Source organism: Thamnophis elegans, chromosome Z (assembly GCF_009769535.1).
Source record: "Thamnophis elegans isolate rThaEle1 chromosome Z, rThaEle1.pri, whole genome shotgun sequence".
In the NCBI taxonomy this organism is placed as follows: domain Eukaryota; kingdom Metazoa; phylum Chordata; class Lepidosauria; order Squamata; family Colubridae; genus Thamnophis; species Thamnophis elegans.
In genome coordinates this window covers 90,588,120-90,607,183 of record NC_045558.1, presented here as the reverse complement: position 1 = coordinate 90,607,183, position 19,064 = coordinate 90,588,120, and the positions used below count along the sequence as shown (strand labels likewise).

General features: G+C 43.4%; 1 protein-coding gene across 1 annotated transcript; it reads left to right on the top strand.

The window, feature by feature from the left end:
* The first annotated feature begins 6,457 nt into the window (after positions 1-6,457).
* Positions 6,458-17,671, top strand: LOC116521219 (B-cell antigen receptor complex-associated protein beta chain-like). The gene is made up of 6 exons (XM_032235909.1): positions 6,458-6,524; positions 6,796-6,840; positions 7,624-7,677; positions 8,593-8,877; positions 15,695-15,843; positions 17,564-17,671. The coding sequence occupies exons 1-6, from the start codon at positions 6,458-6,460 to the stop codon at positions 17,669-17,671; spliced, it is 708 nt and encodes a 235-aa protein (XP_032091800.1).
* Positions 17,672-19,064: the final 1,393 nt, after the last annotated feature.

Here is a 19,064-nt window from a genome sequence, read left to right as displayed (position 1 = left end):
ACAGTTTCAACAAAACCTCTATTGTTATCCCAGATAATTATAAAGTTAAGAGAGAGAGCTCGAGCTGCACTGGGAATGGATCCAGAAACTTTTTACGTTCCATATCCACTACCTTGGTGGGAAAAATATTTTCAAATATCAGATGCACTTCAATTGGCCTTAAGTGACTATTTAGGGACAATTAAATACCACTATCCCACAGATTATAGGTTTTTGTTACTGAATCTACAACATTTACAACTGACTTCCTTACAAAGTAAACTGCCAATTAAAAATGCAGTTACAGTTTTCGCTGACGGAACTAAGAACAGGGGTGCATGTGTGTATCAAATCTCAGGACAGTGGGTGACTTACCACACGCACCCTCAAAGTTCAGCACAGCGTTCTGAGTTGGCTGCCTCCATATTAGCATTTGAGAAATTAAAAGACCAAACATTTAATTTAATTGTGGATTCATTGTATGTTTACCAAGTGATTAATAACTTGTTTGATGCCTATCTTTCACCAGCCCTAGATAAGCAATTGTTAGATATGTTTTTACAGTTACAGCAATTAATTATGGATAGAAAATTTCAATATTTTGTGGCTCATATTAGGAGTCACCAGTCACTTCCTGGTATGCTAACAGAGGGAAATGATTATGCAGACAAAGCCGCTAGGGAAAGTTTTATTGGATTTGCAACTCCATGGGAAAGCCATGAGTATTTTCATCAAAATGCAAAAGCCTTAGTGAAGATGTTTGGAATTTCAAAAACTGAGGCTGTAGCGATCATCCAGCAGTGCTCAACCTGTAGCAGGCAAGGTAACGCAATTCCTATGGGAGTTAACCCCCGAGGAATTAAACGTTGTGAGATATGGCAAATGGATATCACACAATACCCTTCTTTCGCACCCTGGAAATATATTCATGTCACAGTGGATACCTTTTCAGGTTTTATTTTTGCAAGCCCACAGCGGGGGGAGACAACCAAACAAGTGATCAACCATTGTATGCGCTCTTTTTCAGTTTTAGGAAGCCCCCTGGAGATTAAAACAGATAATGGACCCACATATAGTAGCGCTGCATTCGCTACCTTTTGTGATCAATGGAAAATTGTCCATAAATTTGGCATCCCATACAATTCCCAAGGACAAGGAATTGTAGAAAGAGCAAATTTAACACTAAAAATGATGCTTGATAAGCAGCAAGGCCCCTTTAAGATAGGGCTGCCTGAAATCCAAAACCGTTTGAGTAAAGCCTTATACACACAGAATTTTTTAAATCTTACAGGCTCACCCATAGCTTCCACAGCTGGGGAAAGACATTTTCAGCATAGCGTAGTTTCTCCCCGCCCTCTTGTTTATTACAGACAATTACCAGACCCTCAGTGGAAGGGCCCAGTGGAGCTCGTTACCTGGGGACGTGGATACGCTGCCGTGCAACTCCCGGACAGAGTGTTGTGGGTTCCTGGAAGATGCATACGACCATTTCATGAGAGACCAGTGAAGACAGATGATAAAAAGGATCCCGAAGCAAGCCTATCCCTTTTGTTTCAAACAACTGACGACTAGAATTGCTGCTGCTCCCACTGTTATTCCTGTGAGCTGTGCATTGACTGCAGGATCCCGTGTGACATTGTGATAATTGAACAGTATCTTGAGGAATATTTTTCCTATACCAATCCTTCTCACACTGAACTTCGTATTACACCCACAGTACAACAAGCTCTCGATAATCCTTTTTATAACCATTATCACGTAAGATCTCTTGACCCCTCTTTTGATATCTAGTACTCAAGATGAAAATCCGTCCGGAACAGGTCGTTGGCCGGTCATATGTTCCCAGAGTACGTCAGCCCCGATGCCCATTTTTCAGAGGACCTTCGCCTGGACAGGAAATGGGATTTTGGGATTTTTGGGCTCCTCCGATGTCTTGTAAGCATTTTCTGTTGCACCTTTTGCTAATGATGTTGGGGATGGGAATTATGCTTTTAATTGTATGGGGGGCATGTGAATATGAACGCAAAAATAAGAAGGGAATAGTGGAGGATATTCAAGAAATTCCTTTCACACACAACCGCTCAAAAAGAGCGATCATTCCATACTCCAATGGGGAAAACTGCAATTCTCAAGGGATATGCATCTACCCTCACAATACATACGGAGAAGCCAATACACAAGTTACCTTAACTTGTTATTTGAAAAATCCAGCTGCAGCGTGTTTAATTACATGGCAATTTTTGCCTGCAAAATTCAAAAAGGCAATCCAAAATGTGAGAGGTATTTCACACCCGAAAGAGAATGGCTGCTCTTCACATATTAGAATAAGAATCACAGAAAATTCTATAGGTTGGTATCAATGCACACAATACCAAAAAGGGTTACCTAATAAAATGATAAAAACAGAAGTAACCTCAAGAGCAAGTATAAAATTTCCCCCAGTTACTGAGTGGTTCTTAACACTATTGAGTTATCAACAAGAGATAGGAGGAGACAACTCTCACCACCTTACAAAAAGAGAGATAAAAGAGGACATTTGCACAGCCTGTTTACAAAAAACCAAACAAGGCAAAACAATTTCCATGACCTTAATATATTATACTATGAAACCTGAATGCAATGGAACCTTAATACCACCATGCACACATAACAATACACAATACAATCAGTGCTATACACCAAATGGGATACAATGTTATGAACCAAAAGCGGTAGGACCTATAACAAGTAGCATCTATGTTTATGGCTATAAAGGAGGATCTAGTTTAAAACATCAATTTCTTACAGCACAAAGATTATCAGGGTACATAGCCCATAATGTTTCAAAGGGAATGGCACCCATTACTGTTTGTTTTGATACATGTTTAGCAATTGCTATAGGGCAAGGAACAGGATCCGCAGGGGTAACCTGTGGAGGACAGTCGTGGGAACAATCATACATCCAAAACCATAGATATTTATTCACTCGCTCGACACTCTCAGCACATGGAGGCTATACCCAACCGAGTGTATATTGGTATACAAGTGGCTATGGACCTAACAATTTCGATCTTTCTATTACTCCAGTCACTACTGATTGTCAATCCCATCACTGCACACCACTCTGCCTTTCTGCGCAGGTAGAAGGTACTTTAGGCACCCGATACTATCATTATGGTATTGGTATAGATAAAGCAGGAAAGGATCCTTATGGATATATCATTGTAAAGACTGAAGCAACGAAATTGACAAATCAACCTGTAAAGTTTTTTTGGAGTTATGAGCAGGAGATTGCTAAACTCAACGATCTACCTACACCTCCAAAAGCAAAAAATATGTTTATTAATTTGGCTCAAGAAGTTGCTACAGAACTTATGTTAAAAAATTGTTTTGTATGTGGAGGAACCACTATGGGAGATCGCTGGCCATGGCATGTACAAGAAGCAAATTATACTGAAATAGCACAATGGAAAGGGAACTTCACCTTTAATAACAACTTCAATGAAACCTGGCAAGTTACCTCTCATATAATAGGTCACATATGTTATACCAGAAATAAAAATAATCAGACTAAAAGAAATAAACCTATGGGATTTTTAAAATGTTCTAATGAGTGGGAAAATAACACTTGGGTTTCACAAACTAATATGACCAAACCTGAAAACTCATTGCTGGAAGTAACTAAGTTACGAGGACTTTCAGACCCTGAAAATGATACTATTGTGTGGAATTCACCTGATGGGTTATATTGGATATGTGGTAATTTTGCCTATAATATGTTACCCGCGGGGTGGTATGGGTCATGCATCTTGGGGGCGATTCAACCTTCATTCTTCCTAATGCCTATAGAGAAAAAACAGAAATTGGGAGTCCCTGTATATGATACTCTTGAAAGACGTAAACGTACAATAGATCTTGCTAAAGGGATAAAAATAGGTAACTGGAAGGATGATGAGTGGCCCCCTGAGAGAATTATTGCATATTATGATCCTGCGACGTGGGCACAAGACGGATCGTGGGGATATAGAACGCCTATATATATGATAAATCGCATTATTAGATTACAAGCTGTATTAGAAATAATTACAAATGAAACTGCATTGGCATTAACTAAGCTTGCAAAAGAAAGTGTATTGTCAAGAACTTATATTATGCAAAATCGTTTAGCCTTAGACTATTTGCTCGCTGCCGAGGGCGGAGTGTGTGGTAAATTTAATCTTAGTAATTGTTGTATACAAATTGATGATTCTGGAATTGTGATAGAAAAAATAACTCGAACTATGATACAAACTGCACATGTTCCTGTACAAACTTGGAAAGGCATATTGGACACTGATGGTTGGCTTGGAGGTATTTTTAACAATTGGAAGCAAGGTTTATTTTTTATTGGGATGATATTCTTGGGATTAACTATGTTGCCATGCATAATACCATTATTGAGATCCACTATGCAGAGTATTGCGGACGCTGCTATCCAGAAGCATCACGCTTTATTAATAAGTGTCAACACATCAGAATTAATAATCCCTGGATATCCAATGGAAGGGGGATTTGTGAGAAAGAAACAACCCATGGCAATTGCTTCCATTTAAAAAATAAAAAAGGAGGAGATGTGGGAAATTACCCCATAATTGGCTGGGTGAAATTAGCTGGGATCAATAGGATAGAATAGAATATCTATCTGGATCAAAGGATCCCAGTGAACATTTGCCAAGAGCCATATGGAAAAAACCAGTCCTGGGAAAGCTTTTAGATAAGGAAGCCGAATTCATTTCGAGTGTCTATGTGAATAGCAATACACAGATACACACAGAGATGAGAGGCCTCTATTATCTGAGATATAAACACACAGAATTAGCCTTGCATCCTTTTGCCGCCTCGTGTAACAAATCAGTCATTCCCATATGCCTAATGTAGCTCTCTGTATGATTTACAATTCCTACCTCCCTTATCAAAGAGTACCTTTTGTCCCTCCTCCCTGCCCTTTCTGCCAGAATGTGTAATCAAGAAGTGATTTGTAACATACTGTGAGATCCTTTGTTTGTATTAAACTGCTGACTAGCTTTCTTTGAACTTTCCTAATAAAAAGTGTTCTGGTTTAGCCAGAAACCACCATTTTCACCCAGTCTGCAGTGTGTGTGTGTCTCATTGCCAAAGCAGCCTAGGAATTAGAGATTCGTGAAGTGGTCCATCGGATTGTGAGAATGCTTGTATCCTCAATGCAAGCTCACTCTCACAATTCAATATAGTGCTTTTGCTGCTGAAACCTATGTGGGTGGCCCAGGCTCATAAGAAGTACTGTTTAGTTCTACTGAGCCCTGCCTCTCTTCAACATCTGCCAATTTTCTGGGTTGCCTGCACTATCTGAGCTACAGGGAGGACATCTCCCGTATCCCTGAAACACCTGATGCCACCCCTTCAGACTTGCTGGCCCAGTTCCCCTCTTCATGACAAGGAAGGTTGAGGTAGAAAGACTGAAGTGGAAAAACTGGAGGAATGTCAGCCAGCACAATGTTGTATTTGACTTTCTGATGGTTGATCTCCCATTTTAGCACCCACCATATGTGATCTGTTAACTGGGCTGCCAGCACACCATGCAGGGAACCTGGGATGGAAGAGAAAATATTGTTCAAGCACACTCTCCTCACCATGTGACACACACACCGCACCAGCCACTTCAGAGAATGTGCCCAGATAGACCTCCAACCTTCACCCCCATTTTTGAATCATCAGCTTAATTGCCCCTAAGGTACTTAGGGAACATTGAAAATTCCACTTCAGCTTTGGTGGTTCAGAAAAACCTGAGGTCACTTAGCCATGACTACGAACTCGTATTAGAGAAAGGCCATGATGAGTAGAGAAGTCCTGAATAGCCAGCCAGGTAGCCGTCTGCAGAATTTAGGTAGATATCAAGTAGGTCCCTCTGGTTTTTATCAGAAATCCATGGCCCTTCTTAGTCTTGGTCTACATAGTGCACTAAGTCAGATTGGCTTACACAACTGAGTAAAAAATGTCTTTGGTTGAAGGTTCATCCCCACATCCCCCTGATGGCAGTTTTTATATGAGTGCCTTCATGAGGTTTGCTTTCTTATAATTCTCCAGCTCACAGAGGAGGCAACGTATGGGGTTTTCAGCAGGTCTAATTTTGAAGTGGGACTTCTCCCAGCACAATATTACCCATGAATCTGATCCTAGATGCAGTTGGTGATATGGTCAGGGGTTGGTGGCATACCTAGAATCGTTTAGCCCCATTAGACTGCTACAGAGGGCACTTCCCTCTTCTGATGGCTGGTCCTTCCAGGTCCACCATGACCATTTTGGGTGGCAGACCCTTGGCTTCCAAAGAGACATCTGCATGCATAAGGCCTGGCCATCACATTCCAAACCACTTGTCAGGCCTACACAGCCTCCTCATTTATACAAGATGGCACTCGTTAAAAGAGTGTTAATCCACAGTATAAAAACAAGATTGATGTTTTCTTGGAAAAATTTCAACCCCATGCTCCAGAGAAGTTGGTACAAATCAGGAAAGACTCTGCCAGCTGTGTCTGCTGATTCTGTCACCAGTGAGTGCATTACAGGCTTTCTATTGTTTTGCTGACAAGCGATTTCAAATTCCTGCTCAGGCATCTGTGGCTTGGTGTGGCCCCACAGCTCTGGCCCTTTTGCACATGCATACAAATCACAATGTGTGTACAAAAGAAGTTGGTTTTCCTAGTAATTCTGCTTTCACCATTCTTCCCCCCTCCCCCACTATTGCCTCCTATTGATATCGCTCTGGGACTATACTTTCTATTGTGTCTATTACTTGGGAACATAGTTTTTCTTTCTCCACAGGCTGCCTCTGCACTCCTATCACAGGCATGGCCATCCTTTTGCAGCGTAGGTGAAGATGGAATTTCCTCATTATCAGTTGTGTTTTCTTCTTCACCCTGCACATCTCTTCTAGGCCTGTAGCCTATTTGAGTGGCTATTTTGGACACGGGCTTCATGCATGACATGGGCAACTTAAGAAGAGGGTGCTCAAGCCCCTCAAGTGCCCAGATCACTGATATTAAGGACAGCAACGGGTGATTGTTTTTGTTTTTTTTTAATACAATAATAATGCTCAGTGATGGTGACGGAAGAAACCACGTATCAACTTTTTATCTTGTTCCACACTGAAACTGTAAAGAGAACATTTGCCATCCTCATTTCTGAATCAAGGCATCAGTTGAGGCAGGGCAATTGATGCCAGTCTACTTCTCTGGCAGTTCAAGGGCTGAAGGGAAACATGTTAACATAGCTGTCTATTTATCTCCCTTGGGGGGTGCACTGTATTTTTGTTATATCTTGCCAAAGATCAATTTCTATCCACTCTTGCAGCCTTTGTCAGATTGCAGTGAACACTGTTTGGAACTGCTGAATCTTTGGATGTAATAATCAAAATATCCTTCTTCACCAATCACTTCCACATCTAAAGAGTACTAAAAGCATATCCAGCATCAAAATTTATTGAAGTGAATTTGGGGGAGAAAAATGTTACTTCATTTTTTTCTTTATTTGTTTAGATCATTCTGCTTGAAGGCATAGAAGACAGGGGGGAAAAATCAAAGAGCACCAATTTCAATTTTAGTTGAATGGGTATACTGGCTGCTTTTCAGAGCATTTTTCCTCTTTCCCCAGGTATGACAATTGTCAAAGCTTCTGGTGAAAGAAATAACATTTCCCAAAAACAAGGTATATGTGTACTTTCAAGATTATATTCTCTCAGTTTCTAATTCTGAAATTTCCTTGCAAAATCCTTTTTCCAAGGCTGTGTTATTTGTTACTTGTAAAATGATTGCCTGGTTTTGAGCATTACTAGAGCTGTATGGCTGCAATTTTTGGAATAATTTAGGTCGTGTAAAAGAACCCAATGTTCACATTTATGTCAGGTCATTGGGTGCCTTATGGACCTTATGGATTGTGTTTCCACCTGTATTGTGTTTGATTAAAAAGCTCTGCCAATACCTCCCCTCCCCCATCTGGCTACCTTTTCATCCAAAGAGACTTGGACTCTGTAAGAAGATGAGCCCTTCAAATCCAAAAAAGCCAGCCTGAACTGAGAAAGGACCAAATAGTGACTGACTCTATCCAGTTACCTGCTCCATCTGTCAGTTTCACCCCAAAGGTAAAGGAAAAGCAAAGTAGGTTAGGAGTCCCAATCTACTGTGCTCTGTAGCCGAATGAGGCACAAGACAAATATGTGTCCCAATTAAAACTAGCTCTCCCCACCCGGGAATTCTCCATGGGTTTGGGAAGTCCTGGACTATTGCATAAATGTTTGCCACAAAGCTTTTAAGGATACAAGGACATTCCTAGATAAGAACAGCTCCACATCTCCAATGAAGAAGAATTGATAAACTCATTCTTCTAGTCAGGAATTAGCTGGAACTTGATACATGCTTCAATAGCTTATTCAGAGCCACCTGTCTTCCTAGTCTACCATGATCCAGATACAGGTTACATGTAATGAGCCCATTAATGCAGCATTTCTAGAGGTAACCTGGCTGGAGAAGATTGGCAGAAAGTCCAATAAAGATATTTACCCTTCTTTTCCATCCTGTTCTCCACTTTTCTCTCTTTACTGTGGATTTTTCTTCTTTTATACAGATGCAACCACTTTCATGAATGTGATAAATACACGTTTCATTGCTGCAAGAGGGGGCAGCCGAATTACCCTTAGCTGTTATTTTGGTACTCAGGCAAGTTGGCATAAAGAGACTGATCAGGGCAAACACCAGGAGATTATGAACAGCTCCAGAGTCCATGTGACTAGAAATACTTCAATTGTAGTGATGCGGATCAACAAACTCCAGAACAACGACAATGGTATCTATCACTTTAAGAGCAAGAACTCATTGAAGGCGACATGTGGTACTGAACTCAAAGTCATGGGTAAATCTTTAATCTTCTAAATACTGCCCTCTCGGATGCTACATGCTTGGGTATCGCTATGTATGGACAATACTTCTTGACACAAGGCTATACATTCTGTTCCTAGAGAAAAATATACCAGCTAATTTTTGGGATTCTGTCTGTTCATACTGGCAGCCCGTCTTAGCTAGACATGTTATGAATTAAAATAGAATAGAATGGAACAATGCAATGCAATACAATACAATACAATGCAAGAGTTCGAAGGGACCTTAGAGGTCTTCAAGTCCAACCCTCACTTAGGCAGGAAACCCTATACCATTTCAGACAAATAGTCGTCCAATCTCTTCTTAAAAACTTCCAATGTTACAGCATTCACAACTTCTGGAGGCAAGTTGTTCCACTGATTAATTCTTCTGCCGGGAAATTTCTCCTTAGTTCTAGGTTGCTTCTCTCCTTGATTAGTTTCCATCCATTGTTTCTTGTCCTGCCTTCAGGTGCTTTGGAGAATAGATTGACCCCCACTTTTTTGTGGCAACTCCTGAGATATTGAACACTGCTATTATGTCACCCCCAGTCCTTCTTTTCATTAAACTAGACATACCCAATTCCAGCAACCATTCTTTATATGTTTTAGCCTCCAGTCCCCTAATTATCTTTGTTACTCTTTCTAGAGTCTCAACATCTTTTTTCATCGTGGGGACAAAAACTGGATACGGTATTCCAAGTGTGACCTTACCAAGGCATTATAAAGTTGTGTTAACACTTCATGTGATCCTGATTCCATCCCTCTGTCAATGCAGTCGAAAACTGTTGGTTTTTTTGGCAGCTGCAGCACACTGCTGGCTCATAATTAAATGGATGTCTACTAGGACTCCAAGATCCCTTTCATAGTTACTACTGTTGAGTGAGGTACCACATATACTATATCTGTGCATTGTGTTTTTCTTGCCTAAATGTAGAACCTTACTTTTTTCACCATTGAATTTCATTTTGTTAGATAGCGCCCAATGTTGAAGTTTGTCAAGATCCTTCTGTAACTGAAGCCTATCTTCTGGAGTGTTGGCTATTCCTGCCAGCTTGGTGTCATCCTTCCCAAGTTCTCTCTATTGAAAGTAGCTCTCTTAATGTCAAAGACTCTAGTTTGACTTTTTTTCTATTGCTCGTGCTTGCATAATGCTGAATTCCAATACTGCGTGATCACTCGCCCTCAAGATTCCTGTAGCTTCAACACCTTATATCATTTTTTCATCTCTGTTAGTAAGAATTAAATTGGCTAATCCCCTATTTCCCTTCTCTGCTTTTTGGGAAACGAAGTTGTCTGCTAGGTTTGTCAGGAATCTGATTAACCTACCACAGTGCAGAGTTTGTCTACCAGTTGATGTGCTTCCTATATATCTTAGTTTACTGACTAGCAAAAAATCCATCTATTTCCTATGTTTCATCCCATCAAGTTTCTGTAATGGCAATAATATTATTATAACTTGAGAATGAAGACAGAGGCTCTTTGTTCAGTAACACTGTAACCAATTTTAATGTAGCAGTAACTTGAGTAAAAGTAACAGAACTTGTAACAAAGTAACGCTAGTAGACCGGGCTGTGTGCGCGGCTAATTGAATGTAACAAGAAGTAGACCGGGTAGTCTGAGGAGAAGAGGCAGCGAAGCAGTTCCGAGTATACCGGGTTGTTCGGCTGCTCTGGTAGAACGGGTGGCGGTTGCAGAGAGTCTGCCCTTTTATATTCCAGCAGACTCGCGCTGGTAGATCGGGTGGCGGTTGGAGAGAGTCTGCCCTTTTATATTCCAGCAGACTCGCGCTTGACAGCTCAGCAACTGACAGGCGCGTCTGATTGGCTAAGACGCTGCGCCTATGCCAGGCCCTTGCGTGTCGGCTTGAGGAATAGTTCCGGATGACTGTCGTTGCCTTAGCTGATCCAGGTGTCTCCTCCAGATGGATCCATCGGGTATCCGTGCCCTGTAGGAAACGGGTCCTGTTACTTCAGTTATAACTGCAGGAACCCATCTCGTTTCCCCTCCATAATTCCTAGCCCAAACCAGGTCCCCAGGTTTGAAAGTGTGGGAGGGAGTTGGAGGCCCCAGGTTGCCAAGGCTGAATTCCTGAATAGACGGGATGCAATCTATCCAGGGTGGTCCGCAGGCGTCTGCCCATCAGCATCTCCGCGGGGCTTTTCTGTGTCATTGGGCAAGGTGTGGAGTGCTGTGCCAGTAAGTACGCATCCACCCTTGCCTGCCAGTCCCCACGGTTAAGACGGCCCAAAGCCTCCTTGGCCGATCTAACCGCCCTTTCCGCTCGGCCATTACTGGCCGGATGGTAAGGGGCAACCAGCGCATGGCGGACCCCTTGCTCAGCTAGGAAAGTTTGAAATGTTGTGGAAGTGAATTGCGGGCCGTTGTCGGACACTACTGTGTCCGGCAACCCGTGGGTTGCGAACAATCGTCGCAAGGCTCGCACAGTACTGTCAGATGTGGTGGAGTGCATGAGCAATACTTCCACCCATCGAGAGTACGCGTCCACAACTATGAGGAAAACCTGTCCGTGGAAGGGGCCGGCGAAATCTATATGAATTCTTGACCATGGTCCACGAGGCATCTCCCATTCCCGGGAGGGAGAGGAAGGTGGAGATGGCCGGGACTGCTGGCATGTTTCGCATTTGGCAACCCAGGCTTCAATCTCCGTATCTAATCCTGGCCACCAAACGAAACTGCGAGCTAGAGCCTTCATTCTGCTGACTCCAGGATGGTTTTCATGAAGGCGTTGCAAAATTTGTTGTCGGAGGATCGTTGGGATGACCACACGGTCGCCCCACAACAGACAGCCTGAATGAATGGATAGCTCTAATTGTCTGTTTTTGAAATGCTTGAACTGTGGAGGTAAAGCACCCGCAGGCCAGCCTCTCAGGACCCAATTCAATAGTTGTGACAGTGTAGGGTCAGACTGAGAGTGAGCGGCCACATCTGTAGCAGTCAATGGCAATTCTAGCTGTGCAATTGCCAGGACCGAACGGCAAGGAACCGCTTGGACTTCCTTGTCTGGAAGTGGGCAGCGACTAAGGGCATCTGCATGCCCTATCTGCTTGCCCGGACGGTAGCGCAAGGCGTAGGAATACGCTGCTAAGAACTCCGTCCAGCGGGTCATCCTTGGAGAAAGGATAGGGGGGGTCGGCCTATCACCAGCCAGAAGCCCAAAGAGTGGCTTATGGTCTGTGAATAGGATGAAATGCCGCCCATAGAGATAGTCGTGGAACTTTTTGATTCCTGACACTGCAGCCAGAGCCTCCTTGTCAATCTGGCTGTAGTTCCTCTCAGCTGAGGACAGTGTCCGGGAGTAAAAAGCTATGGGAGCTTCTGATCCATTGGGCAGGACGTGGCTCAGAACAGCTCCCAAACCCACGGGGGAGGCATCACACTCTAGAGTCAGGGGCATCTTGTCACTATATTGTACTAAGACTGCCTCTGATGTCAGCAGGGATTTGACAGCCGTGAATGCATGCGCTTCCCCATTGCCAAGGCGTGGATCGATCGAGTAACCGATGTAGCGGCTCGGCTAGTGATGCCTTGTGGGGGATGAAAGGCGCGTAGAAATTTAAAAGCCCCAGGAATTATTGTAGCTGCGCCTTCGATGTAGGAGTAGGAGCGTTCCTGATGGCTGCCAATTTAGAAGGGGTAGGGTGGATTCCCTGGGCATCAATTGTGAAGCCCAGGAAGTCCACTTGGGGCACAGCAAAGAAACATTTGCTGCGTTTTAATTTAAGTCCCGTGCCCCTGAAACGGTCGAGGACTTTCCTTAAGATTTTGATGAGGTCTGAGCGGCTGTTTGCAGCGATCAGGACGTCATCAAAGTACGGTACCACACCAGGGAGCCCATGGAGCAGTCGCTCCATGAGGCTCTGGAAAATCCCCGGGGCAACGAATACGCCGAATTGGAGGCGGCGACAACGGAAAGCCCCCCGGTGGGTGACGATGGTTTGGGCAGCCGCCACATCGTCATCCACAGGAAGCTGCTGGTAGGCCTGCGCCATATCCAGTTTGGCGAAAATACAGCCCTGCCCCAAGGAATGGAGCAGGTGCTGTACAACAGGGACTGGATAGAGGTTTGCCTGAAGGCCAAGGTTGATCGTCGACTTATAGTCGGCGCAGATCCTAATGGAGCCGTCAGCCTTCACTGGGATGACAATGGGGGTTTCCCAACGTGAGTGGTCGACTGGCTCCAGTATGCCCTGCGCCACGAGCTTGTCGTGCTCGGCTTCAACCTTTGGCCTTAAGGCAAAGGGCACCCTGCGGGCCTTCAGTCTGATTGGGGCAACCTGGGGATCCAAGTTAAGGGAAATGGGGCTGCCCTTGTATTGGCCCAGCTGGCCATCGAATATGTCAGCGTAGTCTGACAAGACTGCTGCCACATCGGGAGGCGTGTCCGCAGTGAAGTGAATTCCCTGTAGGGAAAGACCCAGTGGAGTGAACCATTCCAATCCTAAAATTGAGGGTAGAGGTTTAAGAACTATTAGGGGAGGTAAAACGGCACAAAACTTGCCATAAGCTACCCTCAAGTAGTATGAGCCCAGAATAGAAATGTGGGAGCCTTGATAGTCCTTTAGGATGGAGTCAGGGGGAGACAGATGGCAACGTTTAACATGAGGGCACAAAAAGGAAAATTTGTCCCAGGAAAGCAGAGATTTTGAGGAGCCGGAGTCAACTTCCATCCTGCAAGGTTTCCCTTCAATCAGTAGGGTTATATTAATTTTGCCCGTACCCTCTGAGGCTAGGTTGATGGAGCTGTCAGGAAAAGACGAGGATGCTTGGTTGATGTTGAAACAGTCTTCTGGTCGTTGTGTAGGCTTGCGGGGCTGAGAGCTTTTGGGCGGCGGAGGAGGTCCATAAGGCGGCGGTGGTTCAAAAGAAGAAGCAGGAACAGGCAGGGAGGCTTTGCAGACGTGGGCTAGGTGGCCCTTCTTGCCGCAGCAGCGGCAAACAGCTGTCTTGAAAGGACAGGAAGCTCGGGCGTGCGCCCCGCCGCAGCCAATGCAGGCAGAGGAATTTGCTGGAGAACGGCTGATGGCTTGAGTTGGACGAGGCTGCTGTCGGCGGGGCTGTGCCCCAAGTCTGTCCACCTGAAATTGTAGTAAATGGTCTGGCAGAGGGGCGAGTTCATCGATGAGATTCGTTATATAAGATGGCTGCTGGAGCGGAGGGGCTGCCAAGGCAGTTGAGGCTTGCACGGCGGGTAAACCGCCGGCAACAGTCATTTGTGCCAAGTAACGTTCTATTTCAGTTGAAGAGGAGTCTGCCAACTCCGCAGCGCGAGCCTCATCTATGGCGTATACAAAGTGACCTTAGGCTTACCTAATAGTCTACGCCTAAGGAAAATATCTTTCAGTCATCTCGCAATAAACATCTACTCTCTGATTCCATGGCTCCTGCTTCTATCCCTCACAAACACATATACAACACATATCTGCCCTCATTTATTTGAATTTCTAATTCCCCCTGTGTATTCCTTATATTCTGTGCATTGGTGTATAGACATTTGAGGGTTTTTTGGCTGACCCTGTGTATATTTTCTACATAACCTGTTTTGTGCCTGAATTCCCCTGCTTCCCTACCAGCTGTTTGATTAGTGCACATGGTATGGCACTCACTATTAAATGTTTGATTTCGCTTGACAGCAATGTTGCAAGGCATGTGTGCCCACACCCATAATGCCATGCGTGCATGACACCCCCATACTCTCTCCACACCCATGTTCATGTATGTGTGACACACACAGAAATGCAGCCCATTTCGGGCCTAGCAACCCTTCCTAAAACCTCCTGAGACCAAAAATGGGGTGCGGGGGGGACTGCACCCCCTGTGCTCACTGGTGTGCATACACACCTCCTGCCCCCCCCAACGCATGCATGGCAGAAACCCAAAAACCAGCTGGCCAGTGAGAGGCATGTGTGCATATGTAGTGAAGTTGAGCTGGGGCGACGGCTCGCATACCCACAAAGAGTGCTCCATGTGCCACTTGTTGCATGTGTGCAATAGGTTCTCCATCGTGGCCATATTCTAGATTACTGGGGACAGAAATGTTCTGTATCAATGCATTCTATCTCCCCGTTGTTTAGTTTAAATTTTTCTCCAGCAAATCTATGAATTCAATGCCAAGGAACTCAGTTCCTTTCTTTGATGGAACAATCTCTTTTGTACAGTTTTTCTTTGGACCAGCTGCAGATATCGTGATTAATATAACCAAAGCCTTCACTTTTACACCACTCCTTTAGCCACACATTGAACTCCATTATACGCTGGCCTTTTTCTTTTTGTTTCCTTATATATTTCCTTATATATTGTTTCCTTATATATTGGAAAAAATCTGAAAAGTAAAGCCTAATCCTATCCTACTAAGTTCCTGCCCCAAGCTCTGGAAATCATTCTGCACAGAAAGTACATCTTTTGGGGACAGATCATTTGTGCCAAGAGATACAATAGTATCAGCATCACAGTCCTTAATAGCATCCTTGACTATCTCAAAAATACGCCCCTCGTCTCTGTTAGTAGTAGCACCTGGCAGACATCTAACCTCTTTCAAAACCTCTGTATCTTTTCCTAAATTTACAGGATTTAAAGGATATTTAGCTAGAGACATGCGGTACCTAAACTGCATCGCAGGATCTGAATTATGTCCTGGATATAGTACAGACTATTTTCATGTCAAAGATGGAAATGAAAACAATGGTCAAAACTGGATATTTCTGTCAATGTAGTCCTAGGATAGAGGGTTACACAATCATGTTATGATAAGCAAAGCACAGAAGTGAAGTGAGTCATTTTGTTGTTTTGAAGGTATCAGCACCTATGAGCAAGTGCAGAGTCGGCACAACGTGAAAGATGCTATCATCTTAATCCAGACAATTCTTCTTGTCCTTTTTGTGAGCATACCTGTGTTGCTAACCCAAGGGAAGGTGAGTGAATGGAATAGTCATAATCGTTCAGTAGGGCCTTGACTGACCACTAGACTATAATCAAATTTGTGATTATAATGGTGATTTTTTAAAATATTAGAGCATGTGGGTAGCTTCTTCATGAATCAGGGAGGGTCTTTTGGGCATTTTTAGAGCAGAGGTGGCATAGTGGTTAGAGTGCAGTACTGCAGGCTACTTCAGCTGGCTGCTAGCTGCAGTTCAGCAGTTCAAATCTCACCGGCTCAAGGTTGACCCATCCTTCCATCCTTCCGAGCAGATGTGGCATTCAGCTGGTTCTCTCTGGTCCAGGTGAACCAATAATGGCAGCTGCAGGAGGCTCTGCCCACCTACCCTGACATAATGCGGGAGCACTGCGCATGTGCAGAATGTGTACATTTGCAGATATGGTGCGTGCACTCACATTTGTGAACTGGTAGGGAAGGTAAATGAATCTCACCGCTGTTTCCGAGGTGGGTAAAATGAGGACTCAGATTGTCGGGGGCAATATGCTGACTCTGTAAACCACTTAGAGAGGACTGTTTGGGGATATTTCACTGGTACATTGTGCCAGCGTAATAATATATCTGGTATGATTATGATTCTTTTTTAAAAAAAAATTTTTTTTGAATAGACACAAACAAGAATATAACTATGTGGGAAGTTATCATCCAGCCCTCTCCCAGAAAAATGAAATATCCTAGGAAATATTGAAAAGGCAGAATATTTTTCTGGATATGAAAAGAAAGAAACATGTTTAAAAGACAGAATAGTTGCCTGTAGCTTCCTGCCCATCCCCACTGTTAATGGACCATTGAGAAGGCCAGGCTAGTCCCTTTTACATAATAAAGACTTCTCCACTGCAGCCTCCAGGGGGGCATGGGAGTAAAGGCATGATAATATTGGCCCTTTACTCAACTGACCACATGGCATATGAGAACTCATCCATACCTGGATTCAAAACACAGCCTAGAGAGTAGCCCCTGCATGGCCCCATGGGAGTCTTACAACCAATCAGAATACATTTCTTACATAGGAACAGGAAACAGAGAGGTGGGACTGAACAGGTTATAAAAAGCCTAGCAAGCCCCTCCTTCAGCCCTTCTCTTCTTCTCCACCAACATTGAAGCATGTGATCACATTTTCTGTTCAGGGCTCAAGCCATGTCTCCAGTGTCTTTTTCCCCACTTGGAGCTGAACCCAGAAGGACATTTCTTTCATCAACTATATACATCCAACAGAAACAGGAAGTTTCTCATAGGAGCAGTTAGAGGTAAATCATAGAGAGGCAGGAAATGCATCAATAAACAATGGAGATGAATGCTAGAGAAGAATAAAGTTGCATTCAAGGCCAACATAACACCTGTAACAGCGTAAGCATGCAGGGAGGGTGTGGGGAGCATGGGAGTGGAGCCATCCTCCTCCTGCGTCCCTTTTTTTGGTCTCAGGAAGCTTCAAGGAGGACTGCTCGGCCCAAAACTGGGCACGGGGTCATGGTGGTGTTGCATGCATAAGGGGCGGAGTACACGCATTGTATTATGGGTGCGGCCATGTGCGCATGCATGCTTTTGGCATGCGAGGACAAAAAGGTTCGCCAACACTGCCCTGGGACATCTTTTGGGCAGTTCTTTTACTGGCATGCAGAAAGAAAGAAAATGAATTGGAAGCATGTTTCTACCTCCTAACCCCCAACCCCAAACACAAAGTATTTTGTTTCCATTCATTAGTTGGTTCCATTTTTCTTCTTCAGCAGGGGCTGATGGTTGAACTAGCTGATACGTATGAAGACATTGGGGTTTACCAAGACAGACCAGAGAAGTGGGATTTTGGAGAACATCTGTGTGAAGAACAAAAAGGCTAGCAGCTAGCAGTTGACTTAACCAAAGGGACATCAATTCCTGGGACAACCAGGATCCCCTTTAAAAATTCTACTCTAGAGAAGCTTTTATCTCTTGCTTGCAGCCGCTCTGCTAGAAACTACTGCAGAGCACTATCCACAATCTCCAAATTCCCTGGGACTGTTGAATCAAAGACATTCAAATAGGAGAAAGGAGAAGGCAGGCAGAAACAATTTGAGGCACACCATAAAAATGAAAGGCCCCCCCCCAAAAAAAAAGCTGTGAAGAAAAATGGATTTATGTAGGGCTTGAATTTGCTCCACATTCCACAATGGAATTTTCTTAATGAATAGGTTAATAGAAGCTCTCACTCCTAACTGGCTAGGCAACAAAGGATTGAATATTATAAACTAGTATTTAGCATCACATTGCTTCAGTTTCTTTAACCCAGGACCTTCCAGATGGTCTGGGACTACGGCTCCCAGAATTCCTTACCAAGATGGCTTTGGTGAGAATATCTGGAATATATTAGCGATATAGGACATAATGTTTTCCACTGAAATTTATAGCTTTGCAGTTAGGATTTTCCTTTCTTAGGCTTATGAAAGAATGTCAAAAATATATGCTGAATTTTTCAAAATAATAAAAAAGTTTAATACTATTTTTTTCTTCAAATTTTGAATTAGCATATTACTTCTTTGTTTCAGGAGCATGAAAATTCATTGTGTTTTTTCAAATGTCTACATTATAAAAAAACTGAAGATGTAGCATTTTTAGTTTAATATGCATAACCAACTTCTTAGGAATAACATTTTCCATTTGGTCAGTGAACAACAGAACTTGGAGTCCTCCGGGAGTGGGCAGCATACAAGATAATAAACTATAACTATAACTAACTATAACTATTTGTAAATAATTATGTTTTGGGTCTATGGCAGCTCAAGTACCCTCCAGCTGGGTTGATTTTAAACAATCAGCATGGCCAGTTGCCAAAGCTGGGTAATGATCACAAGAGTTTAATTCAATCACATCTGGAAGGCACCAGGTTGGAAGAATAATACTTTATATTATGGTAAGGACTGCAGAGGTTTTTATTCCTAAGTGAACATATCTGTCAATAGGAAGACCTTCAGAGATTGCATTTGGAAAACCAAAATAAGTTTTTTTTAAACCCTTTTTAAAGTTGAGACCTAGTCATTGTTAGCAAGCAGAGACACTTTGTAAAAAACAGATCTGGTCAGAGGTATTTTGCTATTCAAAATGGAATAATTGTTTGCATAGACATCTGTTCTGACCCCCTCCTCCATCCAATAACAAATGCCGAGACAAGCTTAAATGAGAATGTCCTTTAATAACAAGTTCAGACTCTCGGTGGCTGAAAGCCAAATAAACAAACAGATAAAGATCTTGGCAGCA